This window comes from Micromesistius poutassou, assembly GCF_964030765.1.
Source record: "Micromesistius poutassou genome assembly, chromosome: 5".
NCBI lineage: Eukaryota > Metazoa > Chordata > Actinopteri > Gadiformes > Gadidae > Micromesistius > Micromesistius poutassou.
This window is the reverse complement of record NC_140275.1, coordinates 10,528,357-10,554,832: the sequence shown is the minus strand read 5'-3', so window position 1 is coordinate 10,554,832 and position 26,476 is coordinate 10,528,357. Positions and strand designations below refer to the sequence as shown.

The 26,476-nt window shown below is 44.9% G+C and overlaps 1 protein-coding gene across 1 annotated transcript; it reads left to right on the top strand.

Moving 5' to 3' along the window:
* Window positions 1-5,571: 5,571 nt before the first annotated feature.
* htr7c (5-hydroxytryptamine (serotonin) receptor 7c) lies at window positions 5,572-25,922 on the top strand (the record flags this gene model as incomplete). The annotated part of the gene is made up of 2 exons (XM_084468053.1): window positions 5,572-6,038; window positions 25,184-25,922. The coding sequence occupies 2 exons, from the start codon at window positions 5,572-5,574 to the stop codon at window positions 25,920-25,922; spliced, it is 1,206 nt and encodes a 401-aa protein (XP_084324179.1).
* Window positions 25,923-26,476: the final 554 nt, after the last annotated feature.

Sequence of the window (26,476 nt, the reverse complement as noted above, 5' to 3'; positions counted from 1 at the left end):
TAGAGGCCCCGTTGTTGCAGGATATCCCTGTACTCTGCCAGTGTCCAGTCATTCCTCATGCACCTGACTGCTAATGAAGTGGCACGCAGGGCAATCCAGGCCTTATCGCGACCTGGGCTTATCTCCACCAGGTGTTTCACTCTCTCACAACGGAACAATCCATCACAATACATCTCTTTATTGCATCAAGTAAGTACCTCAAGCGGATGCAAGGACCTAAGGGGGTAAAGGTTGGCATAAGCAGACACACAAACCAGTCACTTTGAGAGTTATGCTGTGTATGTTTAATGTACATGATTATTATAACTTTTTTTGTTTATCAATACTTGATAGTTCGGTATATGTTTGAGATCGAGGGAATTATATGGCGAGTTCAGATGTGCTGTTGCTCCTTTTGAATAATGTGTTTTTGTCAAAATGTATCATGGTTCATACCCTCTGCATATGATTAGTAGACCCACAACCAAAGACTGTTGCTTAAGCATCTTGTCTTGTCACTAATTGACAGTTTAGATCTGCATAAATATGTTGAGATGTATTAGGGCACTCTTATTTAATTACAGTATAGAGTAACTATAGAGTAATAGTTTTAGCATATGGTGCAGCCTTTTAGAACTTGACAGGAACTACATTTTGCATGACTGATGTCACATGCCAGCCACGTCAAAGCCAAAGCTTTTAATTATTCACACTTGCTTAATGTCTCCTGCTCTTTGACATTATCTTTTTTTGGCCGCGGCTTTGCATCCCACAAGCATCTTTTACATTTAATTCACGCATTGTACATTTAATTTAGCATAAAAAAATGGCCTCTGTATAAACCCGCCGTGGGGGTAGAAAATAACAATGGTGAATCACACTTTGAAATTAAACCATCTGGCTGCATCGTATACATCCATGAGGACAGCTGATTAAATGGATAACACAGCAACAGATAACGTTTTTTGGACACTCATACTTGCAGGGGCCATTCAGCGCCTTGAATTGTAGAGCATCAACCGTCCTCAGTAAAGTGTGGACAGCTATAGTGGTCTTTAATCACTGACGGATTTACTGCTTCGTTCCGCCCCACATGGCTGCTGTGGAACACAACTATGGTCCAGGTCCAGGATAAACAAGTACACCAATCCAAGACCGATTTGCCTTGCAGCAATTGTTTTTCCAACATAGAAACGCACTCGAATGAGGGGTTGACAGAGCACTAACTCTTTGAGGTCCGGTAAAAAGTCCCAGATGAGGTACAGTTATACTCTTCGTAACACATCGTTCTCACCTTTCAATGCCTTGCTTTTTAAATAGCCCTGCATCTGAAATGATTTCAGTTATCTACTTATCAACGTAGCTCCACAACACTCGGTATCTATTTATAGATAACGCTATGCCAATTACTGCACTTTACTATAAACCGATTTCATAAAGCATGCAGAGTGTAAAATAGCAATGAAAGTTCTCCAGAGTTCTTTTATTATCTAAGGGCAAGCTAAACTTTGGTTTTCAGGTCACTGGTTACACATTAGCAATTAGCCTTAGACCGGCTCCAGGCCTCGAAGTAATCACAGACATACTCCCAAAAGCATTAGGTGGGTGATTCTCACCCTACACCTGGTTGTGACAAGAGTAATTGAGTCAGTGTTCCAGAAAATAGCCTTTTTCTATCTTCTCCTCAGTGTCCGTTTTGTCCACTCTTGCTCAACCTCTTTTCTCTGTTTCAGACACATTTTCTAGTAATGATCTTCAAGTCATATCATAGCTGGCTGCATTTCCCAGCCTGCACATTTTCTCGAGAACAAAGGAGCAGTAATGTAATCAAAGTACCTACCTAGCCAACAAATTGCGGAAGATTTAATCGTTTTTTCACAAAAGGTTAGAGACATCAAATTATGTTTCAAATGAAACCCTACAGTCCTGTTTTACTGATAGTTATCAATAATACTAATGAGCAAGGAGGAACAAATTAAAACCCTGCCATTCAGTGCTGATGTAACCATGGTTGCAATGAACAATCAATTAACTACAAAATGTATTTTGGCACATTGTGCTTTTTTTCTTTCATCATTTCTTCATAGAATAAGTACCAATAAGAAAGTCTCTCCTCTTAAATACAAATGACGACTATAAAATGGTTTGTTAAATAAAACAATACCACCATGATTCGCCTACTCTTAAAGTACAAATATGTCTATGAGTTAACAGTATTTTCTTTATCCACTTATTGGCAAGTCCAACCCATGTATTAGTGTTTCCTATGATCTCCAACACACCCTGAAGTGTATAATGTAAGTGACGTGACCTGAGTGAATAGGTCATTAGGTCAGCAAAATGTTTGTGTTTAATGCACAGTATTTGTACTGGACTCTAGATACGGTGCCTACTGTTTAAACAGCTGTGCCCATAATAAAGATGATGAACTACTACTGTTTACTCTAGAAAGTCAAATGATATGTCTTCTATTAAAAAATAATCTTAATTTAAAAGTCTATAAACTTATTTTATATGCGAGACCACATATATTATAGGTACACCTTATCGTCCAGGATTCATGTGTTTGAAGAGCTTCCAACAATGATACTATCGTAATTTATTATTTTAAAAAAAACATTGGTGCATTTTGATCTTCCAGTGTATGGTTTTTAAAATATGACTCATAACTGCGTCCTTTGTAGCTGAATCACAATCATATCAAAAAAAAATTAGTTGCCGTTGTAATACGTTTAAAATCATGTGACAAGGACTTACAAGGCCAAGATTTAAGGGGTATTAAGGAGAATCACAAGAGCTTTTCCATGGTTTACTGCCTGGTTTAATGTGAAGACACTCCTGGAGAAAAAATACGTAATTTGAGTCAAGGGTTAAGTCTTTGGGTAAATGACAGGATTCTATACTAGTGTGGTCGTTTTCATTGTAATATAAACTCACTATGCTTGCACTAATAGGGAAGTGCAAAAGATGCCCATACATGTAATAATTTCACTAAATTATCAAAAAGGTACAAATTAGTAAATTCCTGAAAGAAAACATATTAAGAGTGTTTTTGGATCTCAAGTTGAATGTTCAAGTGACAGGTAGATCCTATTCATTATTGAAAACCCACCCTTACTCCTATGCGAGCTTGGTTAATCAATCTCCAAAAAAAAACCTCCAAAAAACTCCATTAACCGCCTGGGTAATTACAACAGACAATGTGTACATCACTGCATCTTTGAGAAAGCAGAATTATAAAATTGACATAAATTACTAAATGACAATGGCTTCTGGCTGAAGAACAATCAGACAACTCTTGTTATGGAAAGGAGACAAAACTAACACAGATTTATCAGTACTACAATTGACTCCAAAGTCTTATTGACCATCTAGTCTTGTGGGATAACAAATTGATTTAGCGTGCTCTCACAGGGCATGTTAAAGTAAACTACCATCCGTCTCCTTTACTGCAGATGGCTCTCAGGCTTCCCAAGAAGAAGGAAAAAACTAGATACACAGCCATGAATGACACAGATAGGATCTATCCATTTCCTTTGAGACGCGCATGGATCAGTGTTTCAATGGCAATGTTACTGTATTAGAGACATGTATATTCAACAGTCTTCAAATGGTTTATTATGGAGGTGGATGGTCTTTATGGAGGTTTGGAGAAACCCATAGTTATAGTTACCGGTATGAATACCACAAAAACACAATGAAAATATGCAAGACATGGATTACCAAGTGGGGAATCAAACCAGGTCTCCGGAGCTTCACCCATAGATCAACAGGACTTCTTCATCTCAACCCCACCAGTTCAAAGAGTCTCTCTCTCTCTCAGCAGAGTTGTACTGTAGTCCCCCCCCCCACCAGGTTAACGGCATCCCAAAGCCCAGGCTGACCCTTGCTTGGTTTGGCAGGAGCCCCGAGCCGTTGCATCAGACCTCCAGGAAACCGGGGATGGGTGTGGGGAAACGTAGCTCTCTCCACCCTGACTGCATGTCTCTCTAATGTATCTGCTGTACTTCCACAGTGTGTGTGTGTGTGTGTGTGGGGGGGGGGGGGGGGGGGGGGTGGGGGGGGGAGAGAGGACCAATATCACTGTCAGGCTGGCTGGCAGCCTGCGGCCACAGGCCACATCTGATGTGACAGTCATCATTAGCCAGTTGTCAGTCGGGTGGAAGTGGCGACAGACGGCGTCCCAGGTAACGGTGGCGGCGGGGGAAAGGCCAAGGAGACTGGCGGCTTAGTGATGTGAAGCCCAGGGAGGGCTTCACGAACAGAGATGGCCTTTGAGGGGAGGTATGCTCCAGCTGTTCCTGCCTTGATGAGTAAGACGGTGGTGATGATGATGATGATGATGATGATGATGATGGTGGTGGTGGTGGTGACGATGATAACGATGAGGATGATGAAGATGATGAAGAGGAAGAGGAGGAGGAGGACGACACAACTAATCATCCATGTCCAAGTACACTGCACCCTATAGGCACTGCACTCATTATTCCTCTTTGCTCTAAATTAAACTGAACGTATTTATCCCACCCTCCTCTTTTGAATAGATGTAATTGCTCCAGGATGCCACTCAATGGATGTGCGCCATATTCATCGAGTGGCATCCGAGCAAAATACTGAAGTATTGTGTGGCGGGGAGTGAGACCGCTGCAGCTCTTTGCCAAATAACAGCGAGTAAATGGGTCATCAGTTCAGTGGCTTTTTAGCTTTTGAAAGTGAATCTATTTATAAACAGCTGACATAAAATTTCGATTGTGTCAGCACAATGAACATAAAACTCAAATCCCATTTCAGTTAATGAAAAGAGACTGCTAGGCCCCCTGGTTATTTGGTCTTCTGATCATCTCATTGGCCAGATGTAAGATGAACTGGTTGGATTTAGTGGATGTATTAGAATTACATCTCGAATTGAAGTTTTAACCAATAATTTATCACACTTAATTGGAAATAGTTTATCTCTAATTAGATATCTTTTCTCCCATACCATAAACACATGGCCACCGCCCCGTTACTCCCCCCCCCCCCCCCCCCCCTCACACACACACACACACACACACACACACACACACACACACACACACACACACACACACACACACACACACACACACACTCACACACACATATCTGAAAGTTATTCCGCGGACGGTTCCTGGTTCCTATGTTGTGCGTGGTAGGTTAGTGCGTTAGGCGCTTATCGGACTACAGAGCACTGCGCGTACCTGTGGCATTACCAAATTTGAAATATTGAAATCAGCATGATCGACAACAATACAGGCTTCTTTTCAACATTGGATTTCGGACATTGGATTTAAAATGTTGTGACCACACTTTCTGGTCCGTGGATCGAGCCGCCGTGTGGGACGTCGACGATCTCAGGGGCTAAAAATAAATCTCTTTAAAGTCCTCGAGCGGAACGATGTGATGGTGAGAGTTTACGCAGCGACACAGACCGTCAATGCAAAGGAAAAGCCGGCCAGGATCAGGACCAACACAACGGACCTCAAATCCGACCCTCGGTGATCAAACGATGCGCGTAAAGGGAATGAACCGGCGAGGAGTACTGCGCATCACCATCAGGATACTATCGGCGTGATGTTCAATACGTCGGGCATCGAACTCACTTTTAACAATAAAGAGGATATCTCCGAAGTTATCAATGGCACCGTGCAGCGTTGGTACAACGTCCCTGGCACTATTAGTCCCACGGCCATGTGGAACGAGTCTTGCGGCGAGCAGTTGCTGGATTTCGGCCGGCCGGAGAAGATGGTTATCGGTGTGATGTTGGCGATCATCACGGCGATCACAGTGATGGGAAACACGTTGGTGGTAATAGCAGTGTGCGTTGTAAAGAAACTAAGACAACCTTCAAACTACCTTCTAGTGTCCTTAGCAGTCGCGGATCTATCCGTGGCAATAGTTGTAATGCCGTTCGTAATAGTGACAGACCTAACAGGAGGCAAATGGCTTTTTGGAGAAGTGTTCTGCAATATATTTATTGGGATGGATGTAATGTGCTGCACTGCCTCCATCATGACCCTCTGTGTCATCAGTGTCGACAGGTAAGTTGCAACGTTTGGCGGAATGGTCAACGCGCTGTGCGCCAAAATTACGCATGTTTTTACGCCCTATGTTTTTAATGTTCAACCATCGAATATGACTTACAATACATCAACGTGTAAGCTTTTTAGCGTTGCTGTGTTTTTGTGGTTCTGATTTTTTTTATAACTAATGAATGCAATTGTGGGGTCGTGAGCCAAAATCAAAAAATAATCAATTTACGCACGGTGAGACTCTACAAGAATGAAGGGCTGCAGGAGCCAACAGCCATTTAGGCGAGGGGCCCCCTTGGGACATTTAAGTGCGGTTAATTCAAATGTCAACTGAGTTTAAAACCAACAAGCAGCGGTGAACTTAAATTACATTACTTAAATTACATTACTTAAACTGCAGTTATCAGGAACAAAGACTGCGATTAAGTTATCAATAAATTGCGCTTTGTATTTCAATGTTAACATTATTTTAATTACAATCCAATGTACTATCTACATTACATTATGTATACAGATTTCATCCATACAATCTAATTTCAATTGAAAGCATGCTACTTAATATGCAAAGCTCATGGGCCTGGTCCTACAGTTAGCACATTATTTATTACTATTCATAACGTCATACTTATATGATCCTACTAGTTAAGGCTGAGTAGTGTGAAAACAATAACAACAATGTGTAAAACCAATTAAATTAAAATGAAAATATGATGCATCTATTCCATAAATCCTTGGGATTACATTACATTGATCTGTGATGTGATGTAGCCTATAGCTCATAGTCATCCATCTGATTCTGATGTATAGACTCTTGCCTATAGACAAACCAAAACAATTTTTATGAAGCTAAATCTGACAGGGTGTATTGATATAGACAATTAAACAGTTGAATTATTGCTACCAGAGAAAACGCTAATTATTTAGCCTATTAACGCCTATTATTTAGCCTTTCCGGTGTAATCGGTGAGGCTACTGAGTAAGACTCCTCCATCAACAGTCACTCTGAAAGCAGTAGAATCTAAATCAGCTAAATAATTACAAGATACAAATTTGAATGTAGCGATAGGATAGGAGGTAGGAGGCGATAGGAGGATCATTGTCTGGGAGACAGATTATACCTTTGGATTTTTCCCAAATCTAGCCTCCAGTTGCAGCTTCTCGTCATTCTATTCCAGTGTGAAAATAGCAGCTCAGTGAGGAATTGATGATCAGATTATGTCCGACTTCCCCTAGGGCACTCATTCCATGACCAGTTGGAACAAACGCAATCCCACCCAGGGGCAGCTTATTTCTCCATGACGAGAAACAGGGACATTGGGATATTGACGCTTTGGGCATTAAATGCATTTTTGGTACAACAGATGGGCGTCAAATCAAGGTACACACGGTATATGCATACATGCATGCACATCTGAGCCTAGAGTAGAGCTGTGACCAATAGGGACTTGCAATTGTAATAGGGGCGAGGTGAGGGGTCAAAGTGCGTGGGCTAGCGCTCTGAGGGTTTTAGGTTGGATGTCAGAGCGAGGACAAAGAATGGGAATGGGTTGATTTGTGGATACACTGATCGCCCTACAGTGAACTCCCTATCAATGCCAGTGCACATTATTATGGAGGATATAAGTCACCAGAGCCTTGGAGATAATAGGAAAATGCAGGTCTGCGGGCAAGCCAATGACAGCTTCCCAGATCAGTGGTGCGGGAGCCGGGGTAGTGGTCGCTGATAAGATAGCATTCACTTCGGGGACAGGAACATACTCAACCATAGTCCATTAATGTACAAATGGGGTCGACGGGAGATGGACTTCAGATTGGTGTCTTATTGGATCCATCTCCCGGAGGGTGTGGTGGCAGCTCAGTGGGGGTTTCATGTCATTTTGATTGATCAATCGTATCTGCGGTAAGGATAACTCTTCCCCCCCCCCCACACACACACACACACATAGTTTGGGACTATCAGGTCTAACAGGATAAGCCGTCACATGTCACGTCTAGGATAGACAGGTTTCTTGGCAGTGTCACAGCAGATAGGTGCCAGGGGGCAGAAAGCATAGACAACAGATAGACAAGCGTCAAGATGGCAAGGATTTATTGTGCCGCTAATCCCAAAAGCCAGGAACTCTAAAAGTGCTTAAACACCATGTGGTTCATTCCCTTTAATAGAAATAAGACAGGTATGGATCTAAGCCATATAGGTCGTTAAAAGGTGGGATTTGAGTCGTAATGTTATGATTTGTATGCTCGTAGCTTTTCTTTCGTAGATTCACCAGGCATTTCCATCAGATCCATGTAGGCTATAATATCCCTGTTAGTGAGATTAGTTTTTTCGGTAATCGCTGTAGATGGATGCTTCCAATTTATGTGACGTCCTCTGCCTTTGCCCCATACCATCCCTTCCCTTTCGGATTATTATCGTTAATTTAAAGATTAAGCTAATATTTTAATGATTATTCAAATTGGTAAAAAGATTTAACAATAAGTCACACGCAGGTTCATTATTGAACAACTGAAACACAAAAACCAAGTTTGTAAATCAAGTTTTTTGTAACTAAGTTAAAAGCTAAAGCAAGCCTTCTAACATTTCAGAATTGAAGAGGGCCAATACTGTGTCTATTTGTTTATGCAGTCACATTTCTTCCAGTCAATGATATTAGAATGACGCTATGAACAAACAATATGCAAAAGAAAGACAAACAAACACATTCACCTCTGGTATAGCAATGTACATCATCATGCCTAATAAGACCACATGCAGTACGATGTCGTTCATACATTGATAGCACTGCTGTAGTCGCTAATGTGGCCAGTAGTTTATGGCCACAAACGGTTTATTGCCCCCCTGGCTGTGAACGCAGCCAACCATGTTTGCAAACGGGAAACCCTTCTATAAGCCAGAGCTTAGCTGCCCATTTAGGTGGGGCACGACAGAACAAAGCTTGTATGAGCACTGTAAGACCGAGCGCTGACTCTGTATATTGTTTCTAGGTGAAGACGGATGATCAGCAAGCGATTCTAATCTTGGGTTGTGTTCGACTGACACTGAACTACATGATGAGGTTTTACTGTTCCTTCAGACCGCACAGACCAAACAATACTTCAAACGTCAGATAGGAGAGTTGGGAGTTGGAAATAAGACACAACTCCAATAGCCAAACTGAAAAGGAACTAATTTGAATTCAGTCACTATGTACAAAGATAAAAAAAAATTGTGCCATATTTTCCTACAGACAAACTTAATTTGACATTTTTTGAATACATAATGCCCAAAAGGATTTCAAGCGGGTATTTTCAAAGTATTGAATCAAGCACAAAAAGGGCACAGGGTACAAGCGGGAATGCCAGTGCTTGTTACTGCTGTGGCTAGCGACATACCCTACAGGCACGTATTGATCAAATGTTCTTTCAGGACTGGTTCAGGAATCACCAAATGACAGGTGCTCTACTTTATGGCTAGATATTTCTTGTTTTTGTGACATTTGTGGAAGCGCTACGGGCCCATTAGGTCGGTGCGTCCGGTGTGATGTGGCTGGCAGCGGCAGTGGCGGGGGCAGCTGCAGCCGAGCCTTTGTTTAACGTACAGACACTAAGCATGGGGTTTAGGGCATTGTTTCACCGGGGGGGGGGGGGGGGGGGGCAACAGCACAGAAGCGGGGGTCACTCTGGAGGACAAGGTACAGCAGATTTATGAACCCAGTCGAACTATAGTTGAATAGAAGTGTCTGGAGATGATAACTCATCTCGCTACATTCAGAAGATGCAGAGTTGACTTTGTGGGGCGACAGTTTATTGGGTGTAAATTCTGCGAACTATTGTTATGAGCACTACCAACTATTCAGCAGATGTTATTTATTGGGCAGCAGGTAGTTGTTAGGCATCTTCCTCTGCAGCTAGACTGGACACTGGGGATCGGACCCAGTATCTTTCGCCGTGCAGCCTTACATCCTTGCCCCTTTACGATCCTGCTACCTAAGCGTGTCTTATATAATATGCATTGAAATAATCTTTGGTATTTTTGGGTTTGTGTGCCCATATTTCTTCTTTTAGTGGCATCACTTTTGGATTTTTTAGTCTATAATAATGATGGACTGTACCAACTTACTACTCTTTAAAGTATACCTGTGGGATGGAGGGGGAGGGAGGGAGAAAAGATGAATGGGACAGAGGGAGAGAGTGAAAGAGAGAGGGTGGGAGAAATGCTAGAGAGAGGGAAGGAAAAAGCAAGAGAGTGGGAGATAAAAATGGGAGAGATATAGAGAGGGGCATAATGGGAGCGGGAGAGAGATGGCAGGGGGTGGGGGTGAGGGTGACAACAGAGACTTCACAGTGGCTGGGAACACACTTAGTGGTGTTGGGATCGTATAGTGTGGTGTGATTGAGCAGTGCAGCAAGCCTTTCTAGAGTGCTGTCTAATCAGTTGTAAACCACTCTCAGTACTATCACGTGTAATCGCTTATTTATAAATCGGCGGCCCATATGTTGTCATGTAGACTTTGATTGGTTTATCTGATAGCTTATTTACAGTGTCTGGACGTTTCAGCAAAATACATCCCTCCTTTCATAGTTAAATTTTTATGTTCTTCTGGTCAAACAAAGGTTTTCAAAGCAGAAGGTCAAACCCACAATTACAATCAATTGTTATTATTATTTATTAGGAACATTTTTTTTTAATTTATTAGGAAAAAAACTAAAATATTCCCATATTGAACACATATATGCTATACTGTATGATGACAGTATAGTTTATACTGTATGATGTGTTCAGTATGGCAGTACTTGCCATATTGAACGTTTTCTGAATAAATAGTAAGTGACTGAATGTTGGAAAAACCTTGATTGTAATGGTGGCTTTGGCCTTCTGCTTTGAACACCTTTGTTTTTCATAGTTTGTAAAGCAAATTTTTCTCATCAAACAACAAATATGTGTACTATTCTTTCAAACAGTTTCGAAAGGGCCTGACATTTCCCCAGATGTAGTTCACAATATGTTTTTGAGAAGAGCAGCTGTCCATTTGAGCTAGGGCAAATTCATCACTTCCCACTCGGGGCGACTCGCTTCGCGCTGTACGTGATTCGCTCTCCGCAGACGCCTTTCTGCTGCTGCGCCAGACACACACTTACGGACAGCTAACCAATTGTCACCTTCAGCAGCCTCAGCTGCCTTTTCCACACTCAGTTGCAAAATGAAACTAACGCGCTCGCCCCAAAGAAAACAGAGAAACGAGGAAAAGGTGAATAAAAAAAGGGCGGATTTAAAGTGCTTTTGTGACGCCATCGGGCACCAGATGGCGATTGCGCATTCCTCAGTGTGTCCCCAGGTTCTGGAAGGGGCTTGTGGCTGGAGTGGGTTTCTCTGGCTTGCCTGACCTCTAACCCCTATCCTTAAAAGTAACTCTATCCTAGGCTGTGACTGGGGCCAAGTACAGTGCGTCTTAAATTTTGCAAGAGCCATGCATAAATTATTGATTGTCTACAGTTGGGGGGGGGGGGGAAGGTGGGCTCTTCTAAACTCCCGCCGCTATCTGGGATTGAAATAGGCCACGAGGATCAAGCGGCAGTGCTAACGTTCGGCTCTTGCTAGCTCTCTGTCTCTTTCCTGAAAGAGACCGACCGACCTCCGACAAACGCACAGGAAACATCCTGCTCATGTCACACTTTCAAAGAGTGCATCGCGTTGGGGGCGCTCTACCCTTGTGGCTCACCGGGTAGAGCGCGCACTGGTACAGGCTCAGTCCCGATTCGCAGCGACGCGGGTTTGAATCCTGTCCGTGGTCCTTTGCTGCATGTCCGCCCCCTCTATCTCCCATACCTTCCTCTCTATCGCAATCTATAATAAAGCATAAAAAAATGCAACAAAAAAAAGAGTAGATCGCCAAAGGACACTGGGTGAGGGAGGGGGTTGTGGGGGGGGGTTGTGGAGGGGAGGGTCCAGCCACAACATGGGGTCGTGGCTAGAGAGGCCCCTGCTGGTGACGGCAGCATGCGTGTGTGTGTGTGTGTGTGTGTGTGTGTGCGCCACTGGAGCCACCCCGGCCGGCAACATGGCTGATGTGTGGATCCCTGGAGACAGCACACACGACCTAGCTGAGGCTTCCTCAGGTAATGCGATGTGACACTTTGGGTACTCTCTCGCTACGCTCTCGCTGTACCTCTCTCACTCGATGTCTCTCTCTCTTCACTACTCTCTCTCTCTGCCTTTCTCAATTGTGGTCTCTCTCTCTTCACTACTCTCTCTCTCTCCACCTCTCTAACTCGGGGTCTCTCTCCCTTCACTACTCTCTCTCTCCACCTCTTTCACTCATGATCTCTCTCTCGTCACCACTCTCTCTCTATGGCTCTCAGGATATCTCATTTGTGGTCTCTCTCTTTCCTATTCTCTCTCTCTCAACCACTCTCTCTCTCGTGGCCTCTCTCTACCTCACTTCTTCCCATCATTCTCCCCCTGCCTCTCTTTCTACACATCTCCCAATCTCTCCCTCTTTTGTAGCTTCCCTCTCAAACACTGCCTGTCTTTCGCTTCCTCTTTTCTACCATTTTTTGTTTCTCTTATCTCTGTAGGCTTTTGCTCTCCATTTCCGCGCTCTTCTCTCTGTTACTCACTCTTCCCTCTATCTACACACACTTTCCCTCTCACACACACACTCTGCCGCTCTGTCTTTCTCTTTCTACAATTCATGATGTCTTGTTCTCTAAACGTCTTTGCTATCTATTTCCTCTGTCTTTCTCTCTCTCTCTCTCTCTCTCTCTCTCTCTCTTTCTCTCTCTCTCTCTCTCTCTCTCTCTCTCTCTCTCTCTCTCTATCCCTCTCTCTCCACCTCAGAGCCCCGATCCGGCTTCTCCACCTCCTTGTAGCACACAGAGAGGAGCAGCCATCTCCCCCTCCTCCTCCTCCTCCGCACGCTTTCTGCTCTGATCTGAACGACAAAAAAATAAATAAAGTACACACACAGCCAGAACAGACCAACGGTTTGTCCTTTTGTTAACGTGTTGCGCGGCGTGTAATATCTGTGAGGGATTTCACAAACCCCGGAGGGGCGCGGATATTCATAGTTCACTCGTAAGCCAGGGTATCTTCTCATTCAATACACTGCCACTCTTGATAATCCTCAAAGAGGAGCGCAGTGTTTCCCGGTGAAAAATCCATTACTGCTCATCCAGTGGAGTTAAACAGCAGTCATGGTCGCAGCGGGAGATCCCAATGTGAAATATTTCGGGGAGCGAGAGAGAGAGAGAGAGAGAGAGAGAGAGAGTGAGAGAGAGTGAGCAAGAGAGAGAGAGAGAGAGAGAGAGAGAGAGAGAGAGAGAGAGAGAGAGGTTGTATAACGCTCAACAAAAGGCGTCTTCCTCTTTGAAAAAGCCTCTACTGTACTCCCTGTGCTCAGTGCTGAAGAAGAAGCACCCCTATGACGCAGGGAGGTCGCAGCCCACACTGTACACGCTCCCGGTCACAGTTCAAACATCCAGAGGTTTGTAATGAACGAACGTTGTCATTCCATCCCTCCCAGCGAGATTTGAGATGTCTTCGTTTGGACGCCTACAAAGAGGCGCACAGAGCAGAGCCGTCCCTGGCAGGCGGTGCTGTCACCTTATGACACCGTGACTCAGAACCCCCCCCCCCCCCCCCCCAGAGTCTGCGCTGTTTCATAACCGCGTCATTAGAAGTAGGCGAGGGTGTCCAAGTTTGACCTTGGGTGGAGCGAGGTCTTTTGACATATTTGAGGTATTCGGTTCGTCGGATAAACCTCTTCTTGCCGCAAGGGCTGGATTAAAATAGTTATCAGCATGCAGAGTTCATCGATAGACCTGAATAGAAATTCTGAAGCGCGTGTCAAGAGAATCCAAGTGACAATGTCTCTCTGTTTGTGTGTATCTCAAACGTTTTTTTATTCGTAAATAAAGCGCATATAGTGTATCTTGTGACGTGTATTCCTATAGAGTACACAACTGTATGCTTGGCATGAGCATATATTGATTTTGATACAACGGAAGCAGGCCTTGCGCACACACTTCCCTGTGACGGTTGAGGTGTGTTTCCTGGGGGACAGATAACAGACGTTTCTATTTTTTTCGCTTGAAAATAGAAACTGACGATGTTGCCGTCGGCCATTTGAAGAAGACGCTCGAACGTGTGAAGAATAATATTGTGTATTGTGTGGCTGAACATTTGTTTCAAACTGCAGCTCATTATTGGACTTCAAAATGCCAGCTCCTAAATCACGACTCTGAGGGCCCCTGAAACCAACCTTCATGTTCCCCCACAGGGATTCTCCAAAGCAGGCTCCAAAGCAGCCTCGAAACCAAGGCTTTGTCTCTACAGTCCTATCTGGAATACAGCCTGGTTCAACAATTTCTCCGCCGCCCCCCATTTCTTTGTCTTCTTAAGTCTCTATGCTTATAGCTGCAGTCTTATTCCTCTGATGAGAAGCTTCCGAATTAACCTTCTAACAGCTGCAGTCTTATTCCTCTGATGAGAAGTTTCCGAATGAACCTTTTAACAGCTGTAGTCTTATTCTTCTGATGAGAAGTTTCCGAATGAACCTTTTAACACACCCCTGCAGGGTCATAAGAGGTTTACAGTAACCTGAGTGTTGGTTGTCTGTTTGCGAGAGGCGTAGTGGAGAGTCCCTTCTGGAATACTGAGTACTCTTTTTATGGTGGATTGTAATCTCTGCCTTCTGCACGCGACGAGCATGTGGACAATCCCCGCTCATTGCTGGACTGTGAGCAGCTCGGGGAACAAAAGTGCCCACGGTGTTCAGTTTTTAATGCAGGTGCTGCCACCAATGCATGGTCTGTCTGGAATGACAGGTCAAGATCATTATTCACCTCTAATGAGCTGCATGCAGGCGGGTCGCTGAGGCACATAATAGATTGGCTATGAAATAAGCCCGCGAAGCCACAGGCACGCACATGACCGTGCACACTCTCACATACGCACACAGACATACACATGCCCACACAAACATCGCCCACACACATATTCATGCCTGCACACTCCCGCCGCACAGGCACACACACACAGGCACAAACGCAGACACACACACAAATACACACACACACGCCCATGCACACATATTCATGCCTGCACACTCCCGCCTGTGTGTAGCCAGGCACACATTCATGCACACAGGCACACACGCATACACACAAACGTGGAGACATTCGTTGACACACACACACACACACACTCAAACATGTGCACGCACATGACCTTGTGCACCCTCACCACACACACACACTAAAAAAATGCAGCGCATACATATTTCATATTTCCCTGTGGTGGTCAATATGTAATAATTAATATAGATTTCTGTTTGCGTAAAGATTACTCTCTTTTCCATAATTAACCATAACATAGTTTCATGTTTCATGATCATAAGGCGTAAACAATTCATGTAAAAAAACATTTTTAATATGTAATATTAATATTAATATTTAATATTTATATTTTAACTAGATATACACAGCTCATTCACAGTTCTTCCATATGGTAATATTAATTATACCAAAAATATATTGGTTATATTCATGGGAATAAGTTTGTCTGGTCTGTGTACATACTACTGTGTGTGTGTGTGTGTGTGTGTGTGTGTGTGTGTGTGTGTGTGTCTTCAAACAACATATACTATGAGAGACTGCAATGATGCCCCCGGTTCCTGTGGGAGCGGCCTATAAAATAAATATTTATTTGTCTCGCCTCGGCTATCATGTGCCCACACACACATGCCCGCACACCCTCAATCACACTCACAGGAGTCTGTGTGTGTATGTGTGCGCTTGTGAGTGTGTGTGCACTCACTTAGCACTCCAAATACATCTTAAGCTGTGTACAGCTAACTGCAGTAATACCTTCTACATCATCATCATTCTACATCTCTTCTTACATCTCAATCAACAGCACAGAGAGGAAATGGAATTCACGGCGTGTTCCGTCACATTGATGGAATAAACCTCTTCCTATGGAGAGTTCCTGCTGGTCCGAAGAGCTAAACTAAATCCTGAAAGTTTTCTAGACTGTCCTCTGCAACAACTAAAATGACTACTTCTGAAGGATCCTTCCTTTTTGTTCTCGCTCTTTATGGCGCGAGGTATAGAGGGTGTAATCGATATAGGGACTGATAAGCCCTGTCAGACTGCATCTGTGATTAAGTGCTCTACAAATGAAATTCACACAACTCAACAAGTAGCGCAAAATGTTCTGGGTTCCAGCCACGATATCTGAGGCCTACCTTGAGCGAGATGCGTATTTACGACCTGTTCCTGGCGCTATGGATACAGTCTCCTGCCAAATGAGTAGGAATAGTAATAGTGAAAGAGGAATAAGCTACGCTACCGCTAGCGTTGGCCATTAAACTGAGGCCCTTCCCAGTGGACACTATCCGTGGGGGGGTGGGTGAGGGGGGGGTGCGGGGTGGGTGGGGGGGGGGACTCCGGAGACATCGCTGCTTGAGCGGGTGTGAAATGTGTATGAGGAGCCCAAACATCGGAGGAATAGAACAAAGCCGCGGGCTGTTGTCGTAGATGATTTATATCGTGTTTGGGGCTCTAGGTCTTTGTTTCTACAATTCATTTTGATCAGAGGGCCAGGATTGTGTCAGGACGAGGGTGTTCAGACAATTCCCTGATGTCTGCAGACCACCTGTCGGCATCCTTGAGCAAGATGCAGAACCCCCTACTTGCTCCTTTGTGACATGTATCTGTATTTACTGAAAGTCGCTTTGGATTTAAGTGCGTACAACATTCTTTATTCTGTCTACACTATTGAAACACTACTATTGCATTGCATTCCTGTCCTTGTGGTTGACATCAGTGAGTTTACATGGTCTGACTTTGCATTGTGTGTGGATGATGGCTGGTTTAAGGAGCTTCACCAATCAGTCCCCGAGTGGAACTGATTGGACTCTGGGGCTGGCTGAGGTTGCACACCTTGTTGTGCATAGAGAAATCAATGTGCACAGGTTAACGGTTATCACAACACACTCGAGGAGATCTCCTGCATGAAAACGTGGAGCCCCGGCGTCATTCATCATTGTCTGCAAACCCGTACAATGAACCAGCTTTTAACACCCCCAACCTGTGTCCTTGTCTGGGGGAGCCCAGTAAAAGCCACCCCAGGAGGCGTGTAGAATGCATATCGCTGCATTGAAGTTGTATCTTTTAACTTTGTTTCAAAGAGTATCAATATTATTAGTCATGATGGGAGGAACTGGTTTAATCAGACATTGCCACTTTTCTATCAACACCGCATGGAGTCAGAAATCTCTTGTTCCTTAGCTACATTTTAAAACATGAGTTTCTTGAATAATTTGTTAGCAGTTGAAGAAGATTCCCTCTCATGACAGACCAAAATGCCCCGCTGGTCAAAGACATGCTATTTATAGAAATAATCTTCTATACAAGACATTAGGAATTTATTATTCTCTCTTATTTGATGTTGATTAGAATGGCTTATTTTGCATATATTTAGCATTAGCCAGATAATGATAAGAAGCATGTTTGTTTTCCCATTGGGTAAGCTAGCCACTGTAACACATTCAGACACAAAGACAAGGAAATTGCTATGGATAGATAAACTCCCTACTTAGTTGTATCTATACAAGGCAGTCCCATCGTTAAATAGGTGCAGTCTTTAACTGACACTTATTCTGTGGTTTTAACGTACACCTAAACTTTAGGAGTAGACTTATGTTTTTAGATCAAATAAAGAATCAGATCATTGTTGGTGTACATTGACTGCTATTGGAAATTAAGTCACTTAGACACTATTATCTAAAGCTCCTTACAATTGTAGATATTTTTAGATACTCAATGTCATTGATGAGAAGGTAGGGCTAATAGACTATCCTACCCGTTATATACCTCCATGAAACAGTTTTTTGGTCATAAGAAAAGAGAATTCATGAAGAGAATATGTTGAGGAAAAGGAGTGGATCTCAACATCAATCTTTACCGTCTTAGTAGCTCGTAATCGATCACACACTTGTCCACACGTCAGCTCTGAGTCCCCCGTCTCTATCTGTCCAGCCGCTCTAATCATGGGTGAATCTATATAGTGACATACAGCTCAGGCAGCTTCTCAACCTGCCAATGTTCACTCAAGCAAAATGTCGCCTCAGTGGCTCACAGGGTAAAGTGCGTAGGCATAGTCCTGAAAGCAGCGACCCAGGTTTGAATCCTGCCCGTGGTCGTTTGCTGCATGTCCTCCCCTCTATACCTCCCATACCTTCCACTTGATCTCCCTCTATAATAAAGCATAACAAAGTTTACAAAAAAAATCTTGCCTTAAACATACAAACATTCCCAATATAAAAAAATGACATTGGTGAATAGAGAGGGGACACTATTTAAGAGGAAAAAATAATCAATATATTATAAAATATATATCAAATGTACAGATTTTCCCTCTCTTGCCTAGTGCCGCAGCCTGTGCTGCAGCGGTATATTGTGTTGTATGGGGGCCTATCGCTGTTGTATACCCTAATCCATAATGGCTTCCATCGCGATTGACTGTGATAGCCAGTGTGGTGTAAACAGCCCGGCACATGTGCTGAGCTGTGATGCCTGGGTCGTACCGCAGTATGGGAAGAGTGCTTTACAAAAATGATAAGGAACCGTGAAGCCGACTCCATAAAGATATGTTCCCTTAAGGACCTATGTCAGGGGCAGGGCCAGCAGGGGCCCCTTGGGGTCTGTCCCTGTCAATACACTGCATACTTCAGGTGAGCTTTCACACACACACACACACACACACACACACACACACACACACACACACACACACACACACACACACACACACACACACACACACACACACACACACATATGCAAACGCAAATGAACACGCACACAAACACACATACACGTATACACAAACACAAACGAACATGCACGCACACACACACACATACGCACAACCAATTACATTACATTACATTTATTTAGCTGATGCTTATGCCCAAAAGCGACTGACACGACTCATACTGATACTAGTAGTATCATACAGTGAAATCATTTGGATGCGTTTAGATTCATGCAGTGGCGATCTTAGCCCTTTGGGGGCTCCAGGCAAAGGTGACCAGAATTGTTGACGGGGGGGGTGGGAGAGTGTTCGATTGCAGGCGAACAGGATTGTTGACAGGGGGGGGGGGCTGGCGTAGCGAAGTTGCATGATTGCTTCGCGCTTTAGCAGGGAGACTGTCAATGCGTGAGTAATTGGACATCCTGGCGCTGCTATTATGACAGGATTTTTATAAAAACAATAATAGATATGGGGAAAAAATATAAAGACGGCATTTTGGGGGCCCCAAAAGGCCTCTATGGGGCCTTCTATGGGGCCTGGGGCTCCAGGCAAGTGCCTGGTTTGCCTAACAGTACGGTCCGCCCCTGGATTTATGCTGCGTTCCCATGGAATCAGGCGGTAGTCTGCAGATGGACAGCACCTTCTGGATGCACCGGATGACGAAAGAAACAGTCAGATGTAATAGTAGGATGGCATTACGAAACACACATGATGATATATTGCTCTGACGATGTTGTATTGTTAACAGGAATGGTACCAAATATATAAAATACAATAGTTTTGTATCTATTATCCTATGTAATTATGTAGTACTGCATGTGGCTTTGAAATCCAAAGATAATAGCTTCTCGTCCCATGTGTTTGCCCTATAAAGCTATAAATGATGATAATGATATCCGGTTTGCAATCTACCGTCTGCCTGAGTCAATGTCAGCGTAGCAGTAGACATTCATTGGTGGATTTCTTCCTTCTTTTCATTCTGGATAAGGAAAAAGAAAACATTCATGAGACATGAGACAACGAGACAACTTCTGTTGGCAGTTCCCCAGGCATCCTTGTATTGTTTTTACCATAAAGTGTAACAGCAAACCCTCTGGAATTGCTCTCTATGAGTATGCACTAAATTGCGACTACAGCAGGGAGTTGTGACTGCACATTCACCACCAATGGTGTGGAGATTACGAAATGGTCTTGTTTGAGTGTATAACTGTAGAAACGAAAACAAAACCGAACAGACAAGCGGCTATCCCTGTCAGCCAAACAAAACAAAACGAAACAAAGTGACTCACGTTTGAATCCCTTGTCATAACTTCAGTCAAACCATATATGGCGCTCAGCAGAGAACTGTGGTCGAGTTCCACATCGATCGATGTACTTTACATTCAGCCAGGAACACGGGGGAACTGGGTTAGGGGGTGGGGGGGGGGTTAAAGGTTAAGAAAAGGACAAATCTCAGCTTTGGAAGTGTGAGTCAGAAAAGTGGTGAGTCAGTTGAAATGTTTCTCTATTTCTCGCTAATGGTGGTCGAAGACGAGTCTATTCTGGGCGACGTTCACCCTCTTGGTTTCCCGCTTGATCTTTCCAGCGACAATGGCAAAGGAGATGGGGGGGTTCCTGGGGTGAGGGCGGCTTTAGCAGGAGTCGTGCTGAGATGGGGGGGGGGGGTCATTCATGGGGGATGACACATACAGACGGGTTTCATTTGTTCTTTATCTAGTTTTGGAGAGATGTTATATGTAAGAGCACTATTACCTGGGTTTTACACGCACGCACACACACACACACACACACACACACACACACACACACACACACACACACACACACACACACACACACACACACACACACACACACACACAAACAACCCCCCCTCCCCCGTGACCGACAAAGGCACACACGTCGTGCAGATACACACAACGCTAGATCAAGGCTGACCCCTCTATGATAGGCAATAATCCCATTGGATTTAAGACGCTTTGAAACTTTATATCTACATATATTCTTCTTTACATTCTTTCATCTCCCTGAAGTACGAGTACAACGGCTACTGAGCTGTATCCAAAGGAAGGCAATTTCCTTCTCTCCCCCTCCTCACCGCCAACATCACAAGGGTTCCAGCAGGATAGAAAGTTACAACAAATTCAACCAGCTACGTCACGTGAGACCGTCCACATCCATCTTCTCAGGCCTTTTAGGGGGAACCAGCACTCCATCTGTGCCCCCCCCCCCCCCCCACCCCTGCCCCCCCCCCATCTCCCCCCGAGGCATTGTGGTAAATATTTCACAGTATATCTGACTATCTTCTCTGTGAGACATAAAAGGATCTGAGTGGGGTTCCTAGAGAAGAATCCAGCGTCAGGCCGCCTTGGCATTTGCAAAAATAGCTCCCTTTCCTGTGCCCTTGCTGGTAGCCTGGTGGAAGTAATAGTCTTTAGACTTTAGACTCCATTAGCTCACAATGTTTTGTCTGAGGGCTGGGCACCCCTCCCTCCCCCGGGCCTCGAGGGCAAGTACAGATGAGGATGTGCTTCAAAAATCCTCTGGAGAATATAGAAATAGCAATATGTGTTTACATAGAAAAACCCAAACACAGACATACACAGTGCATGTATATTAATCAAATCCCCCTGGCTCCCAGGCAGGCCGTTCTGTGTGTTTGGTTGGTATTGTGTTGCTGACGTTTGGTTGGAGGTGGGAACAACAGCACTGTGCTACTGAATGAGATGAGTCACGCTGAGATGTGAAATTGTCATCGTCGTTGTGCTACCATTGTCAAAAACTGTGATTTAACCACCGAGTTACGCAACCATTCTGCCGACCCTAGAAAGGCTGAATGCTAGTAGAAGATGAATTGAGAACTAATAATGTTAAAAAATTGTAAATTTATGTACCCTTGTGTGAAGTGTTACCATAAATATTATGCATTTGTATGTTTTCTGCTTCTATCGCACGCACAGAACCGTGCATCCCATAAGTGGCTTAGATTTGCGTCTTTGTGTTTGCATCCTCCCCGTGATTCTGTGAAATATTCATAATCAGAGTCTCTTACGTGAGGAACACACACCAACTTAATAAATAAATAAATCCCCCCCCCCCAGTTCTTGAATATTTCAATATTATGAACAGTTGTGCCGAACCACCGTGCTCCAAATGGATGCAGAGTGATGTCACTTCCCCTCGGCGGTCACATGCAACAGTCCTGCTGGACGCGCCGCCAGGAGTGACACGTCTGGGGCGAGCCGTGGCGGGCCGCGCTCTGGGCGGTAAACAACAGATTTCTCTCTCGGAGTCGTCCGAGCGTGTGAGCCGGGACGTGTGAGCGGGGATGTGTGAGCGGGGGACGTGTTAAGCAGGCGTGTGTGTGTGTGTGTGTGTGGGGGGGGGGAAAGCACATTAAGCAGGAGAGTTTGTGGCTCCGCCGTGCCTCTCAGGGCCACCAGGAACCATCTGGACATCATGTATGACCAGCCCCCCCCCACCCCCGCTTCCATGAGAGCACCCCGGGGTGTCCGTTAGTGATGGCTCGTTCGCGAACGAATCAGTTTGTACGAACGACTCTTTAACATGAACGCACCGACCTGATTCCCCGTTTCAGTTCGTCTCGTTCGTATCGTTCGTTCGCCGAGACTCGACTCACAGCTCTGCCCACTAGTCGCTGAGTCATGCTGACTCGCGAGTCGCCGTTCGTTCGCTGACTGTGTTTAGCGGTGAAGACTCGAGGACTGAGAAGTCAAGAGAGTCAGCCGGGCAACAACATCCCGATTCCGAACATGAAGAATTCCTCAGCTAGAAGGAACTTGTGTTGTGTTGATTGATGACCGTTTGCACCATTGCACGATCGTGATTAGTTTGAGAATGAGAACGAGGGAGGAGCTGAGTCTGACCGACTCGGCTGAGAACTGTGCATTCGCAATTCGTTTGAATGAGAACGAGGGAGGAGCCGAGTCTGACCGACTCAGTGACTGAGAATCATGATTCACTGCTACCGGAAATGCGAACTCTTCTTGGCGAACTGACCGACGCGAACTGATTCATTCAAACGAATCATGAAATCCACCACTAGTGTCCGTGTCTCCCTCTCAGTGTGTTGTCTCCGCCTCTTTCTAAAGGCTGCGTTGTGGTTCCACGTCGACGCAACACAACGACCACGCAGACGCTTCGACGCAGTTCAGAAGCTGTTTAGGTTCTGCGTCAGGTATACGTTAGCGGACCAATCACAGCCCTTGCTGCTGCGTCGCAACCTCGACGCAAGGTTACACTTTTTGGCACGCGTCAGGCCCTCGTGGTGGACGCAAGGAGGGTCCGCAAGGGCACCCCCTTGCGTTGCGTCGACGTGGAAGCATAACTAAGCCTTTAGACTCTCGCTCTAGTATGTAATCAAACAAAGGGTGCGTTTTGGGTGAAACAAGTCAGGTGATCAGGAACTTAAAGACACTAATGTGTGAAGTGTGGGGTTTCAGGAGGTCATCAGAGTTCAGGGGAGAGTGGGTATACCCTTGCTTGGGTATAGAACTGTGGGATATAAGGATATACTTGGAACTTGTTCGGATTGCTCACATTTTGCTCTGTCTACCATTGGCCTGGATTATCTCTTTTCTTTGGTTCGCTTGCATTTGAACAAACTGCATGTGCAGTTTTGGGCTGGCGCTATGTTAGTATGAGAGGAATTGTTATTCTAACATTTTTCATTGTAACTATGCAGCTATGGGCACGATTAGGACATTGGGATCATTGCATAATAAGGAAGTCTAGAATAATTTCTTCCTCATCAATAGCCCTCTCATTTTTTAAAGAATGATTTATCCTAAAAATGGCAGATGAAGGGTTCCCCATATTCTCTCTGTCACCTGACAGTAGTATCAAAAACAAAGATAAGTGAATTTGTGATTTTTGCATAAAAGTGCTTTTGTACTCTCTCATAAAAGGCCAAAAATGACTCACAGGCGAGAGCTGTACCCCTAAACTTTTCGCTCTCCAACCCACCCCCTCTTCTTTTGAATAATGCATTTGAGGAACAGTTTTGCATTGCTGTGTATGTATGATGCATGTATTTAGGTGCATTCCACAGCAGTCCACACACCCATCCAGGGATCACACATGCCTCCAGCTGACATTACCTTTCAGGATGCATTCTGCCCACCCACCCATCCATGAAGCCAAATTACATGTTTAGTGAGCCCTTCTAAATTCTTAAGCTAGACAGGATAGGTATTTGGGGATTGGACACATGCAAAAATTTATATAACACAGCAGAATAACAGGGCTTACCCAATGGGTTTCTTAAAGAGGGATAAAAAAAGACACAGTGCTTGGTGTTTTGAATTGCTAAAAAACCTTACCCTATAATTTATCCTGACCTTATTTGGTTCAAAGCTGAAAGCATTCATAACCATCTCATTAATGCACCATTGGTCATTCAACCACTCTGATATTATACAACTCTCTTGACAATGGTCTGGTTTGCCAATGTTGGTTATTTAAATGCATACAAATGAACAAAAAAATGAGGGATAATTAAATATGTTTTTAACAAGATAGGATTTTCATATAAACAGACACCATAAAGAAAAATATTTTATTATATCAACACAGGTTTTAGAATTTGATCATGTCACAATTATTATATATAATTATATAATTATATAATTATATAGAACAAGCTTTAGAATAGCACAACAGTCAACATTTTGACAGCACAGGGGAATGAGCCACACACAGTATTGCACAAGGTAATACTAATGAAGTTTCAGTAGGAGAAACAACAACAATGATATTTTACAGTAAATAGCCAGTGCTCCTAAAGACACTGCACAAATAACACAATATTTTTTGCCAGATGGGTTAACAAGGGGGGGATTACAAAAAGCAATTAAAAAACGCTTTCTTGTGTTTTGTGGCTTGTTGCAAGCTTAGATAAGATCAACCGCATTTTAATGATAAACCAATTTACGTTTCACAGTGTTTAGGGTCATTACTTTCACTACAGTGAATATGCAGAGGCTAACAGGGAACCAGGGAAATTAAAACAACACATGGTTTAACCGCTGAGCCCTTTGTAATAGTTGAATAGGCATCTTATGCAACAGTGCTTGGATTGAAGGGCGGTGTGACCTTACCTTGTTCAATTCAATGCAGTGTTCAGAAACTTTGGACAAAAAAAGAAAAACCCTTCAAAATGACTCTGAGGCCAAAACTGTCGAACATCCGCTGGATATAAAAGTGTGTCAGAAGTAGGGGCCCTTCTCCGCTGTTTCGGAGATAGCTGACCCACTCATGCCTAGCATCCCAAGCACCAGCTCTCTACTAAGTCTGAATCCTCTCTCTCTCTCTCTCTCTCTCTCTCTACCGACAGGTACCTGGGCATCACGCGGCCACTCACCTACCCGGCGCGGCAGAACGGCCAGCTCACGGCCAAGATGATCGCGGGCGTGTGGCTGGTGTCCGCCTCCATCACCCTGCCGCCCTTCTGCGGCTGGGCCAAGAACGTGCACACGGCCGGTGTGTGCCTCATCAGCCAGGACTTTGGCTACACCATCTACTCCACGGCCGTGGCCTTCTACATCCCCATGCTGGTCATGCTGGTCATGTACTACAAGATCTTCAAGGCGGCCCGCAAGAGCGGCGCCAAGCACCGCTTCACGGACTTTGCGCGGCGCGAGTGCCTGGAGACGGTGGCCAGCGAGGCGCTGCGCATGCACGGCCTGAAGCCGCAGGGCGTGGCCGAGGAGTGCGTCACGCTGTCCCGCCTGCTGAGCCGCGAGCGCCGCAACATCTCCATCTTCAAGCGGGAGCAGAAGGCGGCGACCACGCTGGGGGTGATCGTGGGCGTGTTCGCCGTGTGCTGGCTGCCCTTCTTCATCCTGTCCACGGCCCGGCCGTTCATCTGCGGCGTGGAGTGCAGCTGCGTGCCCATTTGGCTGGAGCGCACGCTGCTGTGGCTGGGCTACGCCAACTCCCTGATGAACCCCTTCATCTACGCCTTCTTCAACCGCGACCTGCGCTCCACCTACCGCGACCTGCTGCGCTGCCGCTACCGCAACATCAACCGCCGGCTGTCGGCGGTGGGGGTGCACGAGGCGCTCAGGGCCTGAGGAGCGCTCTGTGCGTGCGTGCGCGCGCGTGTGCGTACGGCCGGTGGAGGCTATCGTCCTAGCCGCGGACGCTGTTCGTTTTTTAGCACCGGATGCTAACGTTTCAGATTGATGCTAGGGGGGAGGGGACTGGTTATGGCGGCTATGTGCTTTTTTATAATTGGACCTTGATGATCTGTGCACTGGTTGTAGATGAGACAGAATGGGACAGAGAGTGACAGAATGGGAGTTGCTGTCAGTGGAGCTCCGGCCACTCTGAGTCGGAAGGGAGGAGAGTGAGATCATTGCAGTCTGTGTGACTCAGTCTACTTTGGAGGAGGAGACCCACTGAGCGTATTTGATGGGCTATTCAAGGTGACACTGGTTTTCTGCATATGCCATAGTTCTGGTCATGGCCTTAACAAAAAGAAGAGCCAACCAGTTCATCTTTGCAAGAGAGAAGAGCATCCTCTGTAGCTCCGCTCAAGGTATCCTTCAGAAATCATTGAGGGATCGGTCGTCAAGGATATTATCCCTCCCAAAACAGGGAGAGGTTGTAAATTGTCCATGAAGCT